Source organism: Lytechinus pictus, chromosome 16 (genome assembly GCF_037042905.1).
Source record: "Lytechinus pictus isolate F3 Inbred chromosome 16, Lp3.0, whole genome shotgun sequence".
In the NCBI taxonomy this organism is placed as follows: Eukaryota; Metazoa; Echinodermata; class Echinoidea; order Temnopleuroida; family Toxopneustidae; genus Lytechinus; species Lytechinus pictus.
In genome coordinates, this window is record NC_087260.1 from 28,170,139 (window position 1) to 28,190,828 (window position 20,690).

General features: G+C 37.4%; 1 protein-coding gene across 1 annotated transcript in view; it reads left to right on the forward strand.

Moving 5' to 3' along the window:
* The window catches only part of LOC129278546 (dynein axonemal heavy chain 2-like), an 87,059-nt gene that overhangs the window by 4,187 nt on the left and 62,182 nt on the right, over positions 1-20,690 (forward strand). Inside the window, exons 4-23 of the mRNA XM_064111536.1 lie at positions 500-848; positions 1,553-1,717; positions 2,354-2,592; positions 3,164-3,355; positions 3,800-3,937; positions 4,452-4,559; positions 5,362-5,567; positions 6,394-6,523; positions 7,537-7,719; positions 8,169-8,383; positions 12,472-12,618; positions 13,383-13,539; positions 14,313-14,552; positions 14,975-15,145; positions 15,478-15,606; positions 16,508-16,623; positions 17,130-17,225; positions 17,684-17,884; positions 18,466-18,622; positions 19,059-19,233. Coding sequence (XP_063967606.1) covers positions 500-848; positions 1,553-1,717; positions 2,354-2,592; positions 3,164-3,355; positions 3,800-3,937; positions 4,452-4,559; positions 5,362-5,567; positions 6,394-6,523; positions 7,537-7,719; positions 8,169-8,383; positions 12,472-12,618; positions 13,383-13,539; positions 14,313-14,552; positions 14,975-15,145; positions 15,478-15,606; positions 16,508-16,623; positions 17,130-17,225; positions 17,684-17,884; positions 18,466-18,622; positions 19,059-19,233 — 3,514 coding nt within the window. The remainder of the gene's footprint in view (positions 1-499; positions 849-1,552; positions 1,718-2,353; positions 2,593-3,163; positions 3,356-3,799; positions 3,938-4,451; positions 4,560-5,361; positions 5,568-6,393; positions 6,524-7,536; positions 7,720-8,168; positions 8,384-12,471; positions 12,619-13,382; positions 13,540-14,312; positions 14,553-14,974; positions 15,146-15,477; positions 15,607-16,507; positions 16,624-17,129; positions 17,226-17,683; positions 17,885-18,465; positions 18,623-19,058; positions 19,234-20,690) is intronic.

Below are 20,690 nucleotides of genomic sequence, written 5' to 3' on the forward strand. Positions count from 1 at the left end.
ATCCCCAAACAATTATCTATGAAGTGAGCACCAAATTTGCTGTCAAATTGAATTTTTCTCTTGTTTGGTAGTTATTACACAATTGGCTATCTATAGATGAACCAAAGCTTTACACCAGAGTTTAATTTAAATCTTTGTTCAGACACAGTTTTGTGCTAAATGAGATTATTTAGATTTATCCTGTTTTTACATAAATGGGGTGGGTTTGCATTTTCTATAACCCTAATAAAGTTTTGACAAATTATACACTTTGCGTTCAGATGCTTCTTAACAACTGGAATTTTATTGTGCAAAACTCTGATTTAACTGTAGCTGATGGCACTGAAAATGTCAGAGGAATGGATTTTTAAACTTAAATTAAGGAAGGTTCCCATCTGAGATGTACTTTTGATCTTGTTTTGCTTGTCTTATGATCGGTAGAAATTTTGAGGTGCCTTAAACCATGTTGAAAATCAATATATTTTTTCTGAATCACGTTACTTATTTTTGTCAATTTTAGACTGAATTTGTAAAACAGAGAGTGATCCTCGCAGCCAGCGAGCCTGAGATGTGGACAGACGCCCACCATGCAACCATTGATGCATTCTTTGATCCCGGATCCAACGACCGACTCCTCACCGTATTCGTCGATCCTCAGATGGGACTCGTCGTCAGCAACAACATCCCTCCCCAGGGAGTGGAGGAGCTCAACTATTTCATCCGGCGACCGGGTGTCAAGTTGACGGCAGCCAACGTGGAGAAGGCGATTCAGTATGGCACAGTCAGGAGCGGCCATGTTGAAAGTTTACTGAGGATTATGCATAGCATTTTTGCTCCACTGTTCTTTGATAACACCACCTGGCCAGACAGTATCCTTTCATATTAGAGTCACATTATGGATCATGTTGGATAGTAATGATGCTGACACTATTGTAAAAAAAAAATGGAATAGAATTTTCTCAAAATTAACACCTTATGAGATGATTTGTGACATATAATTTTCTCTAAAACACAGGAAATTGTACTGAAATTTATCATATTATTATTATATTTACCCAGGGAAACCACCTTAGTCATGAACTGCTCTACCTGTATGCACTGCATAACTCTTCCCTAAATCAAAAGTTGAGTGCCTAGCAAGAAGACTTTAATAAGGTCTATTTTTTTTAAACTCTGGTCGAGAATAAGACCCATGACTTCCAGTTCATGAGGCGGACATCTACCACTGAGCCAGAAAAATTATAAGGTTGAATCTAAAAAAAAAAAGAAACAAGAATCAAGTCTTTGAAGTATGTTTCAGTCATTTCCACTAAACAAACGATAATGAGTTTACATGTACATGTGGATGCAAAGTTGAGCTAGAACTAAAGATTAAGAGATTGAAAATAAAAGAATGTAATTGCTTCCTATTAAATTCAGATATCAGAAACATATTGTAAATTCAGATGAGAACTGAAATTTGATTTTTAGTTTAACAACTCTCTTAATTGATTGTAGTAGCGTGTTTATATCAGATATATGATTACAGTCAGTTTTCCTGAACTATGACAACCATCTTTCTTCCCTCAACTAGGCATTAAGAATGATTTCTCAGCACAGCTTCACAGGTTTATGGCCAGTCTGACAGACACACATTATAAGATCCAGGGTCATACTGTTCTCTATATCCCTAAGGAAGGTATGAATATTCCACCAGAGAAGGCTGCAAAGGACAAAGAGCTCGTACAGAGATTAGAAAGTAAGACTTGTTTCTCATTTCATCTTATTAATCACCTTTTCACCTTATTTTTTTTTGAAGAATTAGGTGCCACATTTTACTTATGATTTAACAATCAATCTATCTATGTCCTGATCCCTGTAACTCAAAGTTTAGCGATTAATCGCTAGTTTGAAGAGCAATTCTGATTGGTTTCTAGTTAGTCTACTGAGCAAAATGCACATGCAACGATGATCTTGATAGGCCATTTCATTTAGTGATTAATCGCTAACCTTTGTATTTTGGGGCCCTGATCATTAATTTGAATATTCAAGTCATTTCCATGCTGATTAGTATTAATGATATATATGATAATTGTTTAATGTCATGTGAGGTGTAATAATGATTTACATTAATGTGCATGATGCTTGCTGTAATTGATTAATAAAAGGGAAATGAATTCACAGTAGTTGTAGTACTGATCAATGTGGAGACATTGAGTGGGTAACTAAACCTGTACATCTCTGACAAGTTGATTAATAATATTGATGACAGCAATCGATCTGCCTATTAACTTACGAATATTGACAGCTACATGTATAACTCCTATCAATAGCTTATGAATATTCATGACTCCTAACACTCTGATTAATAACTTATAAATATTCATGACAACAGCTGCCATGGTACACTGGACCAGACAGATCAAGGAGGTCCTAGCCTCTCAGGATGCCATTGAAACCTCAGAGAATGCTGGTCCTTTGGAAGAGATCCAGTTCTGGAGGAGCCGGTGCCAGGACCTGTCCGGGATCAGTGAACAGCTTCAGAAAGATGGGGTCCTGCGGGTACAGGCCATCCTGGAACAGGCCAAGTCATCCTATGTCTCGCCCTTCAAGAAACTCTCCAAACTAATCCAGGTATGATAGAAATGCATTTACTTATAAAATGTGCAGTAAATTAATCAAACAAACTTTAAACTGCAGGAAAGAAGAGAATCTGGACTTTCTTTATGCTTAATATTCTTCCTCAAATTTATAAGAAAGACCTCCAAAGTGATGTTTCAATAGAGATTTTTGTTTAAAACAGAGTAGGTGGGCTCCCAGAGTCAGACCTCCCCCTTCCCAGCCCCCAGCATTTACGGTCAAAATATTTTGGCCAGTTAGTCTTATGACACTTCCATTTAAAAAAAAATATTTGTTTCCCTTGAAACCAGCCCTAGATCAGCTGAGGAGTCGAGTATCGTCAATTTGCTTTTATCAGTGGTGGCATAACCGTTGGCTTAGACAGAGAGTAAGGGTGGAACCATCGTGGTAAACAATGGTTCAAGCCCTAAATCTTTGTCTTACATGTAGGTCAAATATTTTAGAATCACTTGCCTGATCCACTTCGTTTCATGAAGAAGTGAACAAAGCCAAGCCAGCGTACGTAATCATAATCATGCTAAATACTGTATCATGGCCTTCTATTTCTAATCTCTTATGACTGCAGGACGGATCTGCTCAAGCACAGAGCAACCTCAAGTTTCTTTCTACCCTTTCTGAGAAGTGTGAGGAACTGAACAAGGCCAAGCCAGCAGAGATCCCCAACATTCTACCTGGTATCATCAACAGGGTTAGGATGATATGGGTTAACTCAGACCATTACAAGAGCAGGGAGAGATTGACAGGTCTCTTTAGGAAGGTAAGATCTTAACCCTGACGCAACTCGTATTCATCGTTTATTACATCAGTAAGAATAATGGTGATAATAATATGCAACATTAATATAGCGCTTAATGCAATGTGTCTATAAAGCACTGCACACTATTACCACTATTCAGCATGGCTACCCTGATCAAGTGCTTGAGCATTCAAGGAATTCCTTTCTACCGAGTTAATTATTTCACATGATTTACAACCTCTTATTTCTCTACACAAGAATATGTTTATCATTGAAATCATGTCTTGTTTGACCCATTGCATCGGTGGTAAACTGTATATTAGATTTAATAACGAACAGATTACAACATTTTTTTTGGGGGGGACAAGTTTCATGCCATCTGATCATGTTTTCTCTTTACAAAAGGATTCTGCATGAAGTGAGTTCTACTTATCATTTCTCTTTTATCCTTCTTGTTTCGTACAGATTAGTAATGAAATCATCAAGCGTTGCTGTAAAGACATCTCCTTGGATCGTCTCTTTGATGGCTATGTGAAATCATCTATAAACAGCCTTAATGAGTGTATCGATTGCTGCAAGCAATGGAAAGAACAGTATTCATGGGTGAGTGCAGATGTTGGCTTTGTGGTTTCTGCTCTTGGGTTTCAATTGTTACGGTCAGAGTTCATGAAAGTAAAGAGAACTGGATAAACAATTTTCAATTGTTAGTGTATATGCTGGTTTGGCATTGTGTCCATAGATTTCAAAGTTTAGGTTCAGGGTTTATTAAAAATAAAGATAACTGTTAGTAAAAGTAAGAAGAGTATGGTGTTGAGTGCAGAGTGTGGCTCAGTGGTCTATGCCTGAGGGTACATCTAGTGAGCGTTCTGGGGAGCGTTTCATCAACATTTTTGTCAAAAAAGTTGTTAGATCTGACAACTTTCCTTGATTTTTATTGGCTGAGAAGCACTTTTACTGTGGTAACTGTCAGATAAAACGTCTGACAAGTTCTTTCATGAAACGCTCCCCATGGATCATCAAGTAAAGAGAACTGTAAACAACTGAAAGAACAGTGTTCACGTGTGAGTGTGCCTACTCTTAGTTACGAGTTAACATGTTCTTTTCTTTCTCCTTACAGATCCGTCAGATGCACCATCGGTTTTCTCAAGAAGGCTGGGTTCTTGATCAGAGCAGTATCTTTGCCCAAGTCGATGCCTTTGTTCAGAGATGCAAAGACCTATTAGAGGTACGTACATTATTTTATCCGGCTCTACCATATTCCTTCAAAGTGTTTAATGAAGCTTAGTGTCTGAGATTGGCAAATCTGCTTTTGCCCAATCAAACTCAAGGGTTCTGGTGCTGTTGGAGGGGAAATCAGTGTTTAGTGTTTCATGAAAGCCTCCCCTGAGGATGTGAATGTAGATTTCCATAGAAAACTGAATAGACACACACACTGTAAAAGTTTGAGCAATCCAGCTCAATGCTTTGAAAGTAGTTATCTTTCAACCCTTCTTGTTGTTATTTCCCATTGTGTGTATTTTGATAGTTTCATCAACTATACCTTAAGTGCTGCTTTTAAGAATGGGTATATATTGATTCAAGATGCAATAAGAATTGATACAACTGTATAAGAGCTTATCTTTTGCCCTCATATGTCAGAAATTGTTAAAAATATTGCTAAATTCTTTTTCTGAATGAGGATGATAATACAATCATTATATAGATATTGTAGGTCTTATAATATCCTGTGCTGGATAGCCTGTTAAAAATTATTTAGTAATATATTTTCTCCTTTCAGTCAGAGGGTCGCAGGTTTGAATCCTACCCCAGGTGTTGATTTCTTTAAAAAAACATTGTATCAACGTTGTACTGCACTTGACTCGTTGAATGGGCACCTGATGGAATGTATTACTTCAATTCTTTAGTGCCTCCATGACAGTTTATTTACAGCTTACAGTACAGCCAGGGTAATAATCATAGCTGCACAATAATAATGGAATTATTAGTATTATTGTTTGAAAATGTACTTTGAAATCTTCTTTGCACAGGTGTGCGAGTGCCAGATTCATTTTGCTCGGATGAATGACGGGGACAAGATACCCATGCCGACCTTTGCGGGTCAAAGGGGGCCGGAGGTCACGCGAGGCTTGCTTGAGATTGAGGCTGCATTTGCAAAGAATCTCCTGATACTGAGGAATGTCAAGAAAACCATCTTGGATGTAAAGGCAACATCATGGCATGATGATTACAACAAGTAAGATGAATTATTTGAAATGAAAGAAGTAATAGAAGTCTCTTGCCTATTTATTATTTTGTTAATTTCATCAAGAATATTCATCCTTGTAGAACTAGACAATTTAATTAAGATGAACTCATTGCCAGCCAAGATCATTTTGAGGGGAAAAATATTGTTATTGTGCTATTAAATAAACTTTCTTTGGAGCAGTATTGGTCCTTCTTGTAATGATACTACTGAAATAGTCACCTGCTAAATGGTCCTTGGAGTAATTCTGTTAGAAAATTGTCTTAGTTGCCAATGTTCAATTTCATAGTACGATTGTGACAAAAGCTGGTGACCGGAAAGAATTTTCTGAACTGCATTTGCAAACTCATATTGCAGCCAAATATAAAGGTTTGACTATTTGCAAAAGAAAAATCCATATTACGTCCAGGAAACACAAATATTTGTGATTGATTTGAATTTCAAATGAGAATCATGTACACTAAGTGGTGTTAGACCATGGGCGTAAATCTATGACAACCTCCTACTATTCAAGTTGGGGGTAGAACAATAGTTCATCCCCCTGAACAATTAGAGGTTCGCCGCTTCGATTTATGCCAATTGTTAGACAAAGTGAATATTGGATGAAATTTGTATGGCTTAACTGGAAATTAGACAAAATGGTTATTGAGCTGTCGATAATTCGACCAAAGTGTTAGTAGAATTATGCACTGATTGTAGATGAACTAGGAATGACCATGTGGGACTGGACCAAATGAGAAATAGACAAAGTGGTTGTAGACCGAGTGGCACTTTACCCCCAAGTAACCATTATTTTTGTATTGGTTGCATCTGACAGGTTTCGTGCAGGAATCAAAGACTTGGAGGTGATGATGCAGAATGTCATTACCACAGCTTTTGAGACCACTAAGACGGTAGAACAGGGCGTTGAGCTCCTAGATGCCTTCCAGCATCTATCATCAAGAGAGGTAAGATGCATTTCTAGCTCAACTTTCCTTTTCCTGCATACATTGTATAGACCTTATACATTGACCTTATCGTGCCGCCATCTTAGAGGTCTGTCCCATTGCCTTGTGTGCGTTTGTGATCTGCAGTTGGCGCATCCTGACAAGTCCGTTAATGCGTATTCCTATAGCTTCTGAGGGAGAGGGTGCTATGCGATTATGAAGCCACGTGCATAAGGTCTATTAAGAGTTTAGCTTGTATTAGTCGACCTTCTTTTCAAGTCGAATAATCGCCCAATGCTTAGCAATGTTTCAGACTAGGAGGGTGTTTCAAGGAAAATTTAAGTGTGACCTAAGATTCATGGTTAGATGCCAATGTATCGACAGAATCTAATGCGTAACTGTATTAGTGAATATGCAGTAGAATTTTTGTTTTTTCCGTCAGTAGTTGTGCACCTGACGCAAGAGGGCAGTATGCCATTGCCTTTAGCATTTCCATTAATAGTCTATGGGAATGACAATATAATAGGGTTTATTTAGTCAGACTATGCCTCATGAATATTCATGGCGAAATTTCCTTCAGCAATAAATTTATCCACATTGTGCCGCACTCAACCCAGTTAAGGTGAATGGGTACCCCGTAGGAAGAAATTCCTTGAATGCTTGAGCGCTTAGGCAGCCCAGCTAAAGCCGGGGTAATAATAATAGCAGGGCCCGCTGGGAGAAGTTACAGTTTTCAGAATGGAAGTGGCTTCCCTGGGTAAATATACCTATAGTATTATTATATTATTATTATGGCCACAGGATACAGCGTAATTTGTGACTCATTGATCGGCTAGACTGGTGAGGCGTGATCGGCCAGACCATGCACTATTTTGAATTCATTGCAGTCAAGACTATAGATGCAGGTTGAAGTCTCGCCTTGAATTTTTTTTTCAAAGTTATTGTTTTTAATCTATAATTAAGGCAATACTCTAAAAAAAGTGCATGCAGTGGAGTTAATCAATTACAATATTGGTGTTTTATCTCATATGAAGGCTATCCGTCGAACCATTGACAAGAAAACGGTGGAGGTATACCAGCTCTTCAATGAAGAACTCAATGCCGTCAAGAAAGAATTCACCAAGAAGGTTCCAGACCTGGGCTTCCTCAAGCCTCGCTATGCTGGCCAGGCTCATTGGGCGAGGTCTTTGAAAAGGAGGATAGATAGATCTATGGAGGTAAGAGGATATTAATAATTGTATTCTTGTCATGCATAAGGAAAGTTCTTGACCCTGGACTGTCTAGTCTACATCAAAGAGGATCTTAGGGCCAGGTCTTTGAAAGGAGATTAGATAGATCCATGGGTATAAGCTGGATATTTTGGTTTGTATTGAGGAATTCCTGAATTCGATTCTCATGTATCAGAATAGTATTTGGCCAGGACCTATCAAATCTAGATCTCATGGGCAGGCTTACTTGGCCAGGTGTTTTTTCTTGTCTGAAAGAATGCATGTGCGATGTTACTTATGAGAAAATTTAAAAAAAAGTGTAGATTTGGGTTAGTTTGCAAAATTTAATGTATAAAAGATGTATTCCTTTGATTATTCTTATGTGTATATTATTTCCATTGATAATTTTATATCAAATCCAAGTCCTGCATGTATTATGATCTTTATGATCTCCACAGGTGCTTAATAAAGCCTATTTCTTGCCAAACATTGGGAGCGGTGCCGAGACCCGAACCCAGTACAGCCAGCTCAGTACCGCCCTGGATGAATTCATCAGGAAGACGTTCAACGAATGGGCTGCTACTGTTGACAAAGAATCCATCAAACTCCTGGACAGCCCCCTGCTGTGCCGTAGCAACGAGAAGATGGGCATGCTTGATGTTAACTTTGACAGGTACGATGGTGTCAACATTCCGTGATAATAATGATAATGACCAATTCTATAAAATCATCAATTTTTAAGATAATTATAGTAATAATAATAATGTGGAGCTTGTGGCCCAGTGGATTAGTCTTCTGACTTTGAAACAGAGGGTCGTGGGTTCAAATCCCAGCTATGGCGTAGTTTCCTTCAGCAAGAAATTCATCCACATTGTGCTGCACTCAACCCAGGTGAGGTAAATGGGTACCTGGCAGGAATTTATTCCTTGAAATGCCACCGCACTGTAAAAGGCTGCGGGGCTAAAGCCAGGGTAATAATATCCAAGTCCTTTGGAAGCGCATAGGGACGTTATGACATAATGTGATATGCGCTATACAAGAACTGAGTTATTATCATAGTTCTTGTATAGCGCTTATTGAATAATGATGCAACGTCCCTATGTACTACCAAAGGACTTGGATATTATTACCCCAGCTTTAGCCCCTCTGCCTTTTATAGTGCTGACATATTTCAAGGAATGAATCCCTGCCAGGTACTCATTTACCTCACTCACCTGGGTTGAGTGCAGCATAGTGTGGATCAATATCTTGGCAAAGAAATCCCTCCAATGGAGGGATTTGATCCCACGAACCTCTGTTTCGAAGTCAGGACACTAATATACTGTATGTCAGGAATTGCTAAGCCATGATAATTTGAGAATATTACAACTTATCATATGAAGCAGAAAGCATGTAAGGCAAATTATTTCAGGAAAGTGTAACATTTAGGAGGTCGGATATACACGCTTGGAATTGCAATATTAATATTAATATGAAGTCTTCTACATCGTGGGCATCCATCAATGCAGGTGCAGATGATGCTCACTCCAGAAGAAACACAGTCTGTAATAATCTTCTGTTATGAGCTTTGTTGCTGAGCATTGACACCATTGCCGCATAAGCCTTTCAAGTTTAGTTATATCTGTATTTTTTAAATGGTGATGTGGAGTCTAATCACATGATTGGCTGAATTTTTTCACACACCTGTCATTTGTGTGGTGGTGGTTATTTACCTTATTGCTAAGAAAATATAATTCATAAATTATGCAAATAATATGAAGTATAATTAGAATTCTATCAGTAATAATGAAGTGTAAGTCGTGGAGGATAGCATTTCCCAGGTGTTAAGTAGTGAACTTCACACAATGGAATTCAAAGCAATCAAAATTCCACACAGTCCAAGTATCTCTATAAAGGACCCATACCAATGAATAGAACCCATCTTTTCAAAGATGGCTCATAACATAACCACATGATATGATTTCATGAAGTTTGTCAGCACTGGCAGGTTGTCATGAGTTACCATAACAGACAGATGTCAACAAATTATTTGTTGCTTAGTTATTTAATTTTTTATTTTTGTTTTGGAAAAAAAACAAAGGAATCACTGAAAAACAATTTAGTCTGTGCTGACAACCTTCTTGAAAGGACATAGGTTCATAATAAACCATTCATGTAAACACAGTCAAAGACATTCAAACGTGATCATTAAGGACAACCATTCATGATCATTCAAGGGGAATGATGTCAATACTGGTCATAACAACCAACAAATCAAACGAAAGACAATGCATCGCACCAAACTGGATTGAATTCTGCATGGTAAACAGGGAGGGCCTCAAATTCAGAAAAATTAAGATTAAGCAGGGAGGGATCCTCCTCGACTTATACTTCATTATTACTAATCAAATTCTAATTATATTTTGTATTATTTGCATAATATACGAATTCTATTACGTAAAATTTGTATAAGTCTTCAGAGGATAGCATGTTCAAAGCAAATACATGCGGAAATCAATCTGATAAATTAAAAAGAGACAGAAGAACAACAGTCATGAGCATTGTTGAATTTACCATGCATGTTTAATCATGATCTCTGAAAGGCTATACTTCCATCATATTTTCTCAATCATTTCTTTTTATTTCTTTCTTTTCTCTTTTTAAAATAAAAACATTTTCCACACATTGTTGACATACATACATGTATATAGTGTGCATAAAATACAACGTTCATGTCCGAAGGGACCTGTTTATACAAATAAATTTCGATAGAAACCATCATTCAAATACTTGTATTAAGAAATGAATGGTCTATCAATGCTAGCAATTCGAGCATGACATAACCATAAGGTTTACGTAAGTTACCTAGGTGAGAAAACTCTGAGGTGATTAATTCAACATTAAGATGATTTATGAAAACTTCAAGGTTCCAAAAATAAATTGGTTAGCAATAAGGTGATTTAATTTTTTTGCTATTGCAGCAGAACCAAGAATTGTCTTGGTAAAAGTACTTTCAATGGGTTTAAGATAAAAGGTTTGAAAGGTTCCAGCATTGGACCAATCAGCTGTTGACATTATTTCGTTCAGACTCCGTGAGCAAAGGCTTTGGAGGTTGAGGCACTTCGGTAACCGTGAGCAGAGAAAGAAGAGGTATCTATACCAGCGGCTTTAAGGGATGATTTTAGCCAACGTGATAAAGTACTAGTCGTTTCTGATCTATGAGGCTGTTTAGTAGATATGAATAGGTTTTTGTTGAATTGTTTGGCGGAGCAAAGGAGGCAGTTTGGGAGCGAAATTCAGCCGGCTTCTGTCTGGGCGACAGAGGTGGGAAAGAAACCGTACACACGGATTGTGATGGGCGAGGATGCCATTGTGGCCTGTTGGTGTGGCCATGCCCATGGTTCGCAAACCTGTTGTTCTGCGGTAAGTTTGATCGTTTTGTAGGGGTGGTAATTCGGGGCTTTCTTTGGTCGTTGTCCCTTGTTCTGGTTCGAGACTTTCAGGCCTACATTGTAAGCCTGTGCAACACCATGGAGAGTCTCATGGATATCCTTTCCAAATAGTTTGCTATTAAGCGGAATCTGCTTGCTACATATCCCCTTGTATTTTGGATTCAGAAACGGTTTCAGGGATTGTCTACGGTGTATACACATTTCGTAGGAGGCATATCCTGAAAGGGTCAAACCGTCAATTGCGATTTGCTTGATACGTTTCGTATCAACTGGCCGATTTTCAGACTGTTAGGCGTAGATTTTGGCTAGAATCTCTCCATATGGGATAAAACCTTTCTCAACATTCTGCTGTAATCTCTGAAGATTGATGTCGATTCCACGGGCTTTGCCATGGAGGATTGCCCAGATTTCGTTATCAGTCTTGGGGGTAGTAGCTGCTTCAGCCTTCGAAGGGGTTAACTATCGCTCAGAGATCTTCTGAAGGCTTTCCTTTTTTTATAGGAGGAAGTGTAATTGCTTTCGTTAAACAATCTGCTAATTTGTCAAACTTGGCTGGGCCAAGATCAGGGTTGCTATCATAGATATCGCAATCAAAATCGAGTGAATTATCAATATCAGCAGATTGTTTCTGGGGTGAATTAGGTGCAACATCAGAGTTAAATTCGATAGGGTCGTAATCATTGGCATGACTTGATGCCGATTCGTCATGGCCTTGCAAGGTCGGGCCGTTATTGGGATCGTTTGGGAAGAGACTCAGTATATCGTCCTCATTGAGGCAATGAGCATATAAGGGAAAGAGATGTATCACACATGTAAAAGATGGGTTCTATTCATTGGTATGGGTCCTTTATAGAGATACTTGGACTGTGTGGAATTTTGATTGCTTTGAATGCCATTGTGTGAAGTTCACTGCCTAACACCTGGGAAATGCTATCCTCTGCAGACTTATACAAATGTTACAAATATAATTGCTTGTAAGCAACCAATCAGAGGACAGAAGGCTTAAGGTCCTCTCTGACGGATCTGGTAATGAGGATAAATGCCTTTCCAGGGTGCAATAGCACACAAATATATTTTAGCTTCTAGGAAAAATTTGCTAATGAATGGTACTAATGATTAGTTGTTGAGATGAAGATGGTCTATCAAATGGCATAAAACATATAATACACATCATTTTGCTTGGTATTAGAATAATTTACCTACAATTGTTATCTGTGGCTGCCGGGCCCACGATCAGTTGGGCTAAATGAATTTTCAGAGTATTTCTATTTCAAACAATAAGATATAGATTTCATTTTACTTGTATACCATCCTTTCTTCCTCCATGCAGAAATCTGCTGAAGATGTTTAATGAGATCCAGTATTGGGAGAAGCTGATGTTTGAGATTCCTCATTACGTCACCGAGGTTTACCAGAAGAGAGAAGATCTTAGAAACCTGAGAGAGAACGTCTTACTGGTCGTCAGAGACTACAACAGGTTAGTAGCCTCTTCATACTCATATTTCAGGAATCATACTACATGTACATGTAGGTAGCAAGATAATTATTTGCAATCAATTGCATACAATTCATCATTTATGGATCAAATTTCACTTTTCAATTTTGCGAATCATACTTTTCTGTATCAAGATACAGACTAACAATCAGTTGCAAGAATACAGGGGAATTGTTTCATGAAAAATTTACGCTTTTGTAATATTGTCATAGTAACTCCCTTGAGAAGGCTTAGTAGCCAATAAATGCCACGCATTAGCCCCCTGATTGGTATTGTTTCAATTACACTTTCACCCCTATTTCTTACAAAATGAATACAAATTGGTGTAACAGCGAACCCATATTTTTACATTCCAGGTACACTGTTTGCAAAACCACTCATATTTTTGTAATTTGATTTTTAGTACACTTTTTCTTGGTCAAAAAGTGAGCATTTCCAACTTCATGTAGGATCAGGAGAGATTTTTATGTTCAATTTTGAGTACGGTTATTAAAATAACCCATTTTCTTTTTAAGCTCAAGCTCATTTACACAACACCTTTTGCATAAATTTTATGTTCATGAAAATGCTATAAAAAAAAAAAACCCTCCTTTTTAACAAATATTTGAAACAAACGTACCTACAGAAAGTAAATAATGAGTGAGTACATTGGCTCTTGAAACTAATGATACTACTGTTATTTAGAATCCTCCATCTCTTCTCCCTACTATTTATCTGACATGTCTTTCCTTCATTAACTATTTCAGAATAATAGCAGCCTTGTCCTTGGAGGAGAGAGGGTTGTTTAAAGAACGGATCCGTCACCTTGATAAGAAGATCCATCCAGGCTTGACCAAGCTCACCTGGGCTTCCAAGGGAATCTCAGACTTCTTTGTAGCAGAGTGTCGATTGCATGCTGGAAAGGTATGTCTATGCTGAGCCCTTTGTAGTCTTGAATATTGAATCTTGAATGTGTTGCACCCAAAAAAGCTATATCAATAGGTGTCCAGGGTAGAAATAACAGTGACAGTAAAAGAAGTCAGACATTTGCGAAGGTGAACAGAAGTGGGGTGCTTGACGATAATTTTGGACTTCATGCATGGCTTCTCATCATACAGGCTGTTGTTGGTTGTGTCCATCATGGCAATGATGGACGGGACTGCCATGGCAAGCCTTTACAGTTTCCATTCATATAATTCATGACAGGCTACGCGTTGGCCCAAGGCGACAACTAAAATTGCCAGAGGGGGGGGGGGGGGGGGCACCTTACCTTTCACACTGCCTCAAAATTCCCTTGTCAATGACAGTATTTCCAAGGCATTTTTATTTTAACTGCCATGTCCTATTGAGGGCTTACTGCGAGTAGTGATTCATGATTAATAATCAAGAATTTTGGAAGTGCATGACTGTATAGATTTAAAAATGTTTTGGAAGTGCTTTATCAATAAACAATAAATCAAATAGGATAAGATATTAAAATATGACAAGTACCCTAGACTTCTAAGAATCAACTGATGCTGTGCCCATTTTGAATTTGTTATTTAGTGTGGTAAAGGGTTTTTCAAAATATATTTCATGTATCTTCACTTTTACATAAAAACTGGATGAGTGCATGTACAAATGCATGTTACAATTCGTATGTCTCAATCCTGTAAGATATTCACAGCATTGTTGTATTCACTTTCATTTTGTATCAGGTTCAAGCAATCGTTGATGATTACAAGATTGCTAACCTGACCATCTCTCGAAACTGCAAACGGATCAGCGAGACGTTGCTGGTGAAGATCGACGGGAAGCGGATCTACGAGGACATGGAGTTTGAGGAGGAGCAGAAGCTTCATCGTACCAACGCCACCAAACGACTTCAGATGATCCATGAGGAGATTGTCAATACCATGAGACAGACGTATGAGGTGTTCAGGGCTGATGGCCAAGAAGTAGGTTTTCTTCATCATTTGTATGGACCCTTTAAGCATTAAGTCTTCACTTGCTGTAGAGTATGCAACTCTATGGACATCATTATGAAGTTTGGGTTAAAGAACTTTGTCTTCAAACTAGGGCAAAGTGAAAAGGCAACATTTGTAAGTTTCTTAATATGTCTTAGAATTCGCATTCACCTCTTTTAGAAAGAGATGGAAAGTATGGGAAATTGAAAAATATGCTATATGTGCCATAGAAATTTTATTTTCCTGCTCTAAAAAGTGATGGAAAATATAGAAAATTTGAAAATGTGACAAATGTGCCATAGTATTTGCATGTTTCCTGCTCTGGAAATTAAAGGAAAGATTTGGTGGTGTGAAACTTACATAGGTAGTAGTCCTCTATTGAACATGGCATTTGCTTCATCTGCCTTCCTCAGGTTCAAGGCTACTGGCATCGCTACACAGAGAAGATGGACAGGATGGTGGAAGAAGCCTTCCGTCTCAACGTCAAGTGGTCCCTCCAGGAGCTCTCTAGGGCCATCAATGGGGACGGGAAGAGCACCCCTAACCCTCTCTTCAGGGTCAAAGTGGTCCTTGACAGGACAAAGGTGAGAATATAAAAAAAGTGAGGAATAAACAATTTTGAAATAAAAAAGCGAGGGAGCGAAGCAACCAAGCTTGTCTTGGGGGAACTTTTGCATTTTCTAAAGTGAAAATTGAAGGAATTTTGCAGACGTTTGGTGAATTTTGTGTAGATTTTTCTGTAAAAATTTGAAGATTTTAAACTTTCTGAGGGAGAAGGGAACTGCCCCCTATGATGGATACGTTCATGTAGGCTACCATAATGGGCTTTTGATATTTTTGCTCTCTTTGCCATCATATTTGTAATAATGATGGTCTACTAACGAGGTTCTCCTTTTGGTTTTCTTTACCATGGCAGGTGGAGTTCTCTCCTACATTGAAGAACCTTGCACTCATTGTCATGAACACCAGTAGTAAACTAACGGCTTCTGTCTCTGTCATTCAGCGACTGCCGGATCTCTTGACCAGGAAGAGATCACAGAAAGAGGTAGGTGGGGCTATCAGAGAAGATATGGGAAATATGCTTCATGCATCTGTTGCATGGGATGTCTGCTATTGAGGTTTTCTACTACGTACAAAACAGAATCTGAAGGGGGGAATATAGGGTTCTTCATACATTTTGGGTGGTCCATTTGGCAGTCCGATGCAAAAATTGCTGAACGAACTACTTGTAATACTTGTAACTAACAAGTCGAATCTATTGGGTTCACAGAAATCTCTTTGGCTTCATGGAATGTTGATTTATATACGTTCACCCATACTTTTTTTTTTTTCTTCAATACTTATGTTTTCTCCCATGTGCCACACCATATTGGTCTGTAAGGGAATATGTGCGATGTATTTAATATGGAGAACGGAGGAAAATAATGAATGAAATCAATATTGATGTGCATTCTCTTTCTCTGTGTAGCCTACCTATGTCATGATCGAGAACTATGAATCAGTTGTAATGTGTATTCTCCCTCTTTCTCTGTAGTCCTATGTTTTAATACAGAACGATGAATCGATTGTAATATCTATTCTCCCTCTCTCTCTCTCTGTAGCCTATCTATATCATGATAAAGAACGATGAATCAGTTGTAATATCTATTCTCCCTCTCTCTCTCTCTGTAGCCTATCTATATCGTGATAAAGAATGATGAATCAGTTGTAATATCTATTCTCTCTCTTTCTCTCTGTGTAGCCTATCTATATCGTGATAAAGAATGATGAATCATTTGTAATATCTATTCTCTCTCTTTCTCTCTGTGTAGCCTAACTATGTTTAATAGAGAACGATGAATCAGTTTTAATATCTATTCTCTCTCTGTCTCTCTGTAGCCTATTTATGTCATGATTGAGAACAATAAATAAATTATAATGTCTATTCTCTCTCTCTCTCTCTGTAGCCTATCTATGTCGTGATTGAGAATGATGAAGAAACCAAGAAGATACAGAAGAGCATCAATGCTGGAATGCAAGCCAATGCTCAACATCTCATGACATACCTAGGTACATGGGACAGGTAAGATACATATTCCCTTTAAATTTTAAAGGTATGGGCACCCCCAGAACTTATTTTGTAGTGTGGGCGTCGGGTCTAGTGGTTACAATTCTCGTTATTCAATCAGAGGGACGTGAGCTTGAATCCCAGCCATGGCATGGTTTCCTTCAGTCAGAAAACTATCAACATTGTGCTACAATCAACCCAGTTGATGGTAATGGGTACCCGGCAGGATTAATTCCTTAAATGCACTGAGTGCTGGAAGGCAGCTTAAACCCATGCTCATGAGTCTCTAAGCTCTGGACATAGGATTGGTATTTCCTTTAAATTTTTAAAGGTATAGTGGTACACAAACAAGCTTGGGTTTACCTCTTTAATTAAAAAAAAAGCTTTATTTATATCTCTTTACACAATGCTTGAATGCTTGTGGCTAAGGGTCATAATTATCCACCAATGAAATCAAATATCTCTTCTCAAAACTGTGAATCTTGCATGTATTTTTTAATTTTTTATTTTGTCATTTCCAGCTACCGTGAGATCTGGGAAGTCAACAAGGATGCATTCATCAGGCGATATCAGAAGTGTGAGCCCCCAGTCTCGTCCTTTGATGCTGACATTGGAAGGTTAGATATGTTCTTATATTACTGATGGATAGTTTTCTTGTTCTCTTCTTTTTTAGATACTTTCTTGTGATTCCATGAGATCAGGGAATTCCTGATCTGTTTGTCAACCTTTCATTGGGTTCATTATTAGATTCTGAGATTTATGCAATCCTCTCGAGTGTCAGAAATCAATCTAATTAATTTGATAAAAGTGTAAATGAAATGAATTTTTTTTTTAAAAGAGGTCAAACAGTATTTTGAAAATGATTGCCGTTTATGCATATTTAATAAAATCTAGAACCCAATAAATGAAATAGTATAGTTGAAGAAAATTGCATATCTAGCTAAATGGACTTAATAATAATAAAAATAAAAATATGGCCCTCGAGATAGTGTTGTTTCTAATCTGGTTAGATTCACCGCTGGTTGAAATGATGGAATAAGACGTATTGACATAATTATTTTTTTAATTTTTAAAGATACACTGAAGTAGCCAACAATGTCCAGAAAGAGGAGACTGTTCTCAACATCCAGTTTGTCATGTTAGACTGTTCACCACTCAAGTTTGCACTACTCAGCCACTGTAATGAATGGCAAAATAAGTTCACCACTCTCCTTGCTGAGATGGCCAGCCAGAAGCTCTCCGATCTTCACAAGTTCCTCCAGGAAAATCAAGAAAAGTAAGAATCAAATCACAAAACATATTTTAAGATCGTCATCATTATTATTATTATTATGCCAATAGGAGTAGAATCAGTGAGATAATATTCATGTTCAAAGTTGAAGAATTTGGAAAAGAAAAAGTACTCTATATTTTTCAAAGTGTTTTCTTGTCTTTTCTTGAAAAGTGCTTCCTTGTCATTGGAGTGGTAGTTTCATTGCTAAGCCTTGGACTGAGATAGCTTGCAAGTAGATAAGATATACAGTGTAACTTTATTTGTAAGCCTATTTTTATTTCATACATTGTCATTATATGAAATGTAGAAAAGGTATACAAATTATCCAAAAGTTAAGGAATTATAGTTTGATAATCCACCATGAAATTATTTCCTCCCCAATAAAAAAACTCAATAGATGAATCAAATAGATGAATGAATCATACATGAAAGAGAACAAGTTCTAATAAATAATTGGAAAGTTTGTGTACATGTTAGTTCAGATTGTTTCTTATTCTTTATTTAGTTTTATTTATTTGACCCTTTCCTATATGTCCCTATGTGATATGTTCCTTGTAATTTTAAATTGTTAACTATATTTGCAGACTGAGCAAGCCACCACAGACACTTGATGAGTTGGGTGACAGCTTGGAACTGCTTGAACAACTGCAAAAAGATCAGTCCAACATTGAAGCACGCTTCCCACCACTCTACGATCAGTTTTCAATCCTGGAGAAATATGACGTCCCTATACCAGATAATGTAAGTTGCAAAGAATTATAAATAGGCTAATAATAATGATGTGATGTTTGAATAGGTAATATTGTGAGAAAATGTTATTCATTGAATGTATGGGGACAATTAGTGTCAGGCCTGATTTATTTGATTGTTGAATTTTGATATGTATGAATCATAAAATGAATAAGATAGCCATAAAAGTAATTTGGGAGATATACAAATTTAATATCTAAATATCCATATTTGCATTTTTTTCAGGGTTTATTTTTTTTTACTAATTCATCAAGGAAAAAATTAGAATAAAGGGATGTGAATATGACTCTTTTTTATTATTAAATTTTTATTGAAATTCCTTTTTTGTTTTAGGGGAAACTAGAAATTGAAGCTTCTAAACTGTAATGATTAAATGTTGGATACATATACATCAAGATGATAAAGCGTATTTTGGTATTGTTAACAGGTTCGAGCAACGTTGGATGACCTAGGGAATGAATGGGTAGCCTTCCAGCAATGCTTGATTGACAGTGATGTCATGCTCAAGAAACACAAAGAGAAGTTCAAGACAGGTCTCATCCACTCTGCTGAAGAATTCAAGAAAACATCTCATCAGCTCCTGGAAGATTTCCAAACTAATGGTAAAGTAGAGATATTTGGCAATTTATTTACTACTACTACTAATGTTGCCATAGTCCCAAAGAACTATTGGCATTCTCTTTTATACATTTTCTCTTGCCATGGCCATACCACCCACTGTCCTATCCCTGATATTATTAATCTACCGTCTTTCTCCGTCCTGGTAGGTGTTTCATAAAGCTGTTCGTAAGTTAAGAGCGACTTTACGAACGACTGGTGACCCTTTCTTATACGCTAAATGATCCCCAATAAACATTTAATGGTGAATATCATTTAATATAAGAAAGAATCACCAGTTGTTCTTAAAGTCGCTCTTAACTTACGAACAGCTTTATGAAACACCCCATCCTCCCCCCCCCCCCTCCTGGTCTGGCTTTTCCTTCCACTTCCCCTTCAATCATCATTTGGACTATTAAAACTATCTGTAACGGCCGCACAGAAATGTTGTTAGCACTAAAAGCAGGACCAGTCACATCTTTCAGATTGTGATGTCAAACGTTGATCTAAGATGTAAATAAAGCATTGTTGTGACATCGGGTTCACTGTGACATTAGAAGTTGTAATTGAGGCCTCTGACAGCACATTGTTAGCACTAACAAAGTTTCTCTGCGGCCGGTACGGGTCGTCTTTTCCAATTGCTGTATTTGGAGACTTTCTCTTCGTCAGCTGCATAAGTAGACCTATGCCTTCAATTATTTACGGTAATTTACCTTATGCTAGTTTTTAACTACACCACACTTTATGGAGTTCCAGTTGCCATCTCTTTCATCAAGAAAAAAATTATTTTAATCTTGTGGCAAAAAAAAGTGTTGTGATATTAGAAGAAAAGGATAATTTGAGTTAACAATGAATTCTAATGAAGTGCTTGTTACAGTACCCTTGTCATGATGAAGTATTGAAGTAGTGAGATTATCACTGGCATTCCAGAAAAGTGAGGACAAAAATCCTTGTGTAGTCTAGTTCATGTTCAGGCTTTATTTCCAACATAACAAGAGATATAAGATATATATATATATATATATTTCAATTTTTAAACAAATTAACAAACCTCATACTTTCTCTAAATGAAAAAAAATGTACCTGCCTTCTTGGCACAATGCATTTAAAAATAGAGTAATATTGGAAAATATAGATCCACATAAAAGCAAAGTTTGTAATTTGATTACTACTAGTTAGAATTAAACTTGAGTTTCATAGACTACCACCCATTCTCATGAAGACAGCAGTATATACAATATATTATGTTCACCCTTTTGAATGTTACATTATCAGCCCATCAATTCTGTGGAATATTCTATAAATCAGTCCTGATGACCGGCAGTGAAGCTGCCAGGAATGCTGAGACATTCTCTCTTCACCGCCACTAGCCCTTATCTCATCTACCCCTTCTGCTCTACTCATGTGTCATCAGGTTTACAGTCCTATAAAGGACTCACAAATACGGTATCTTCTCCTTTTC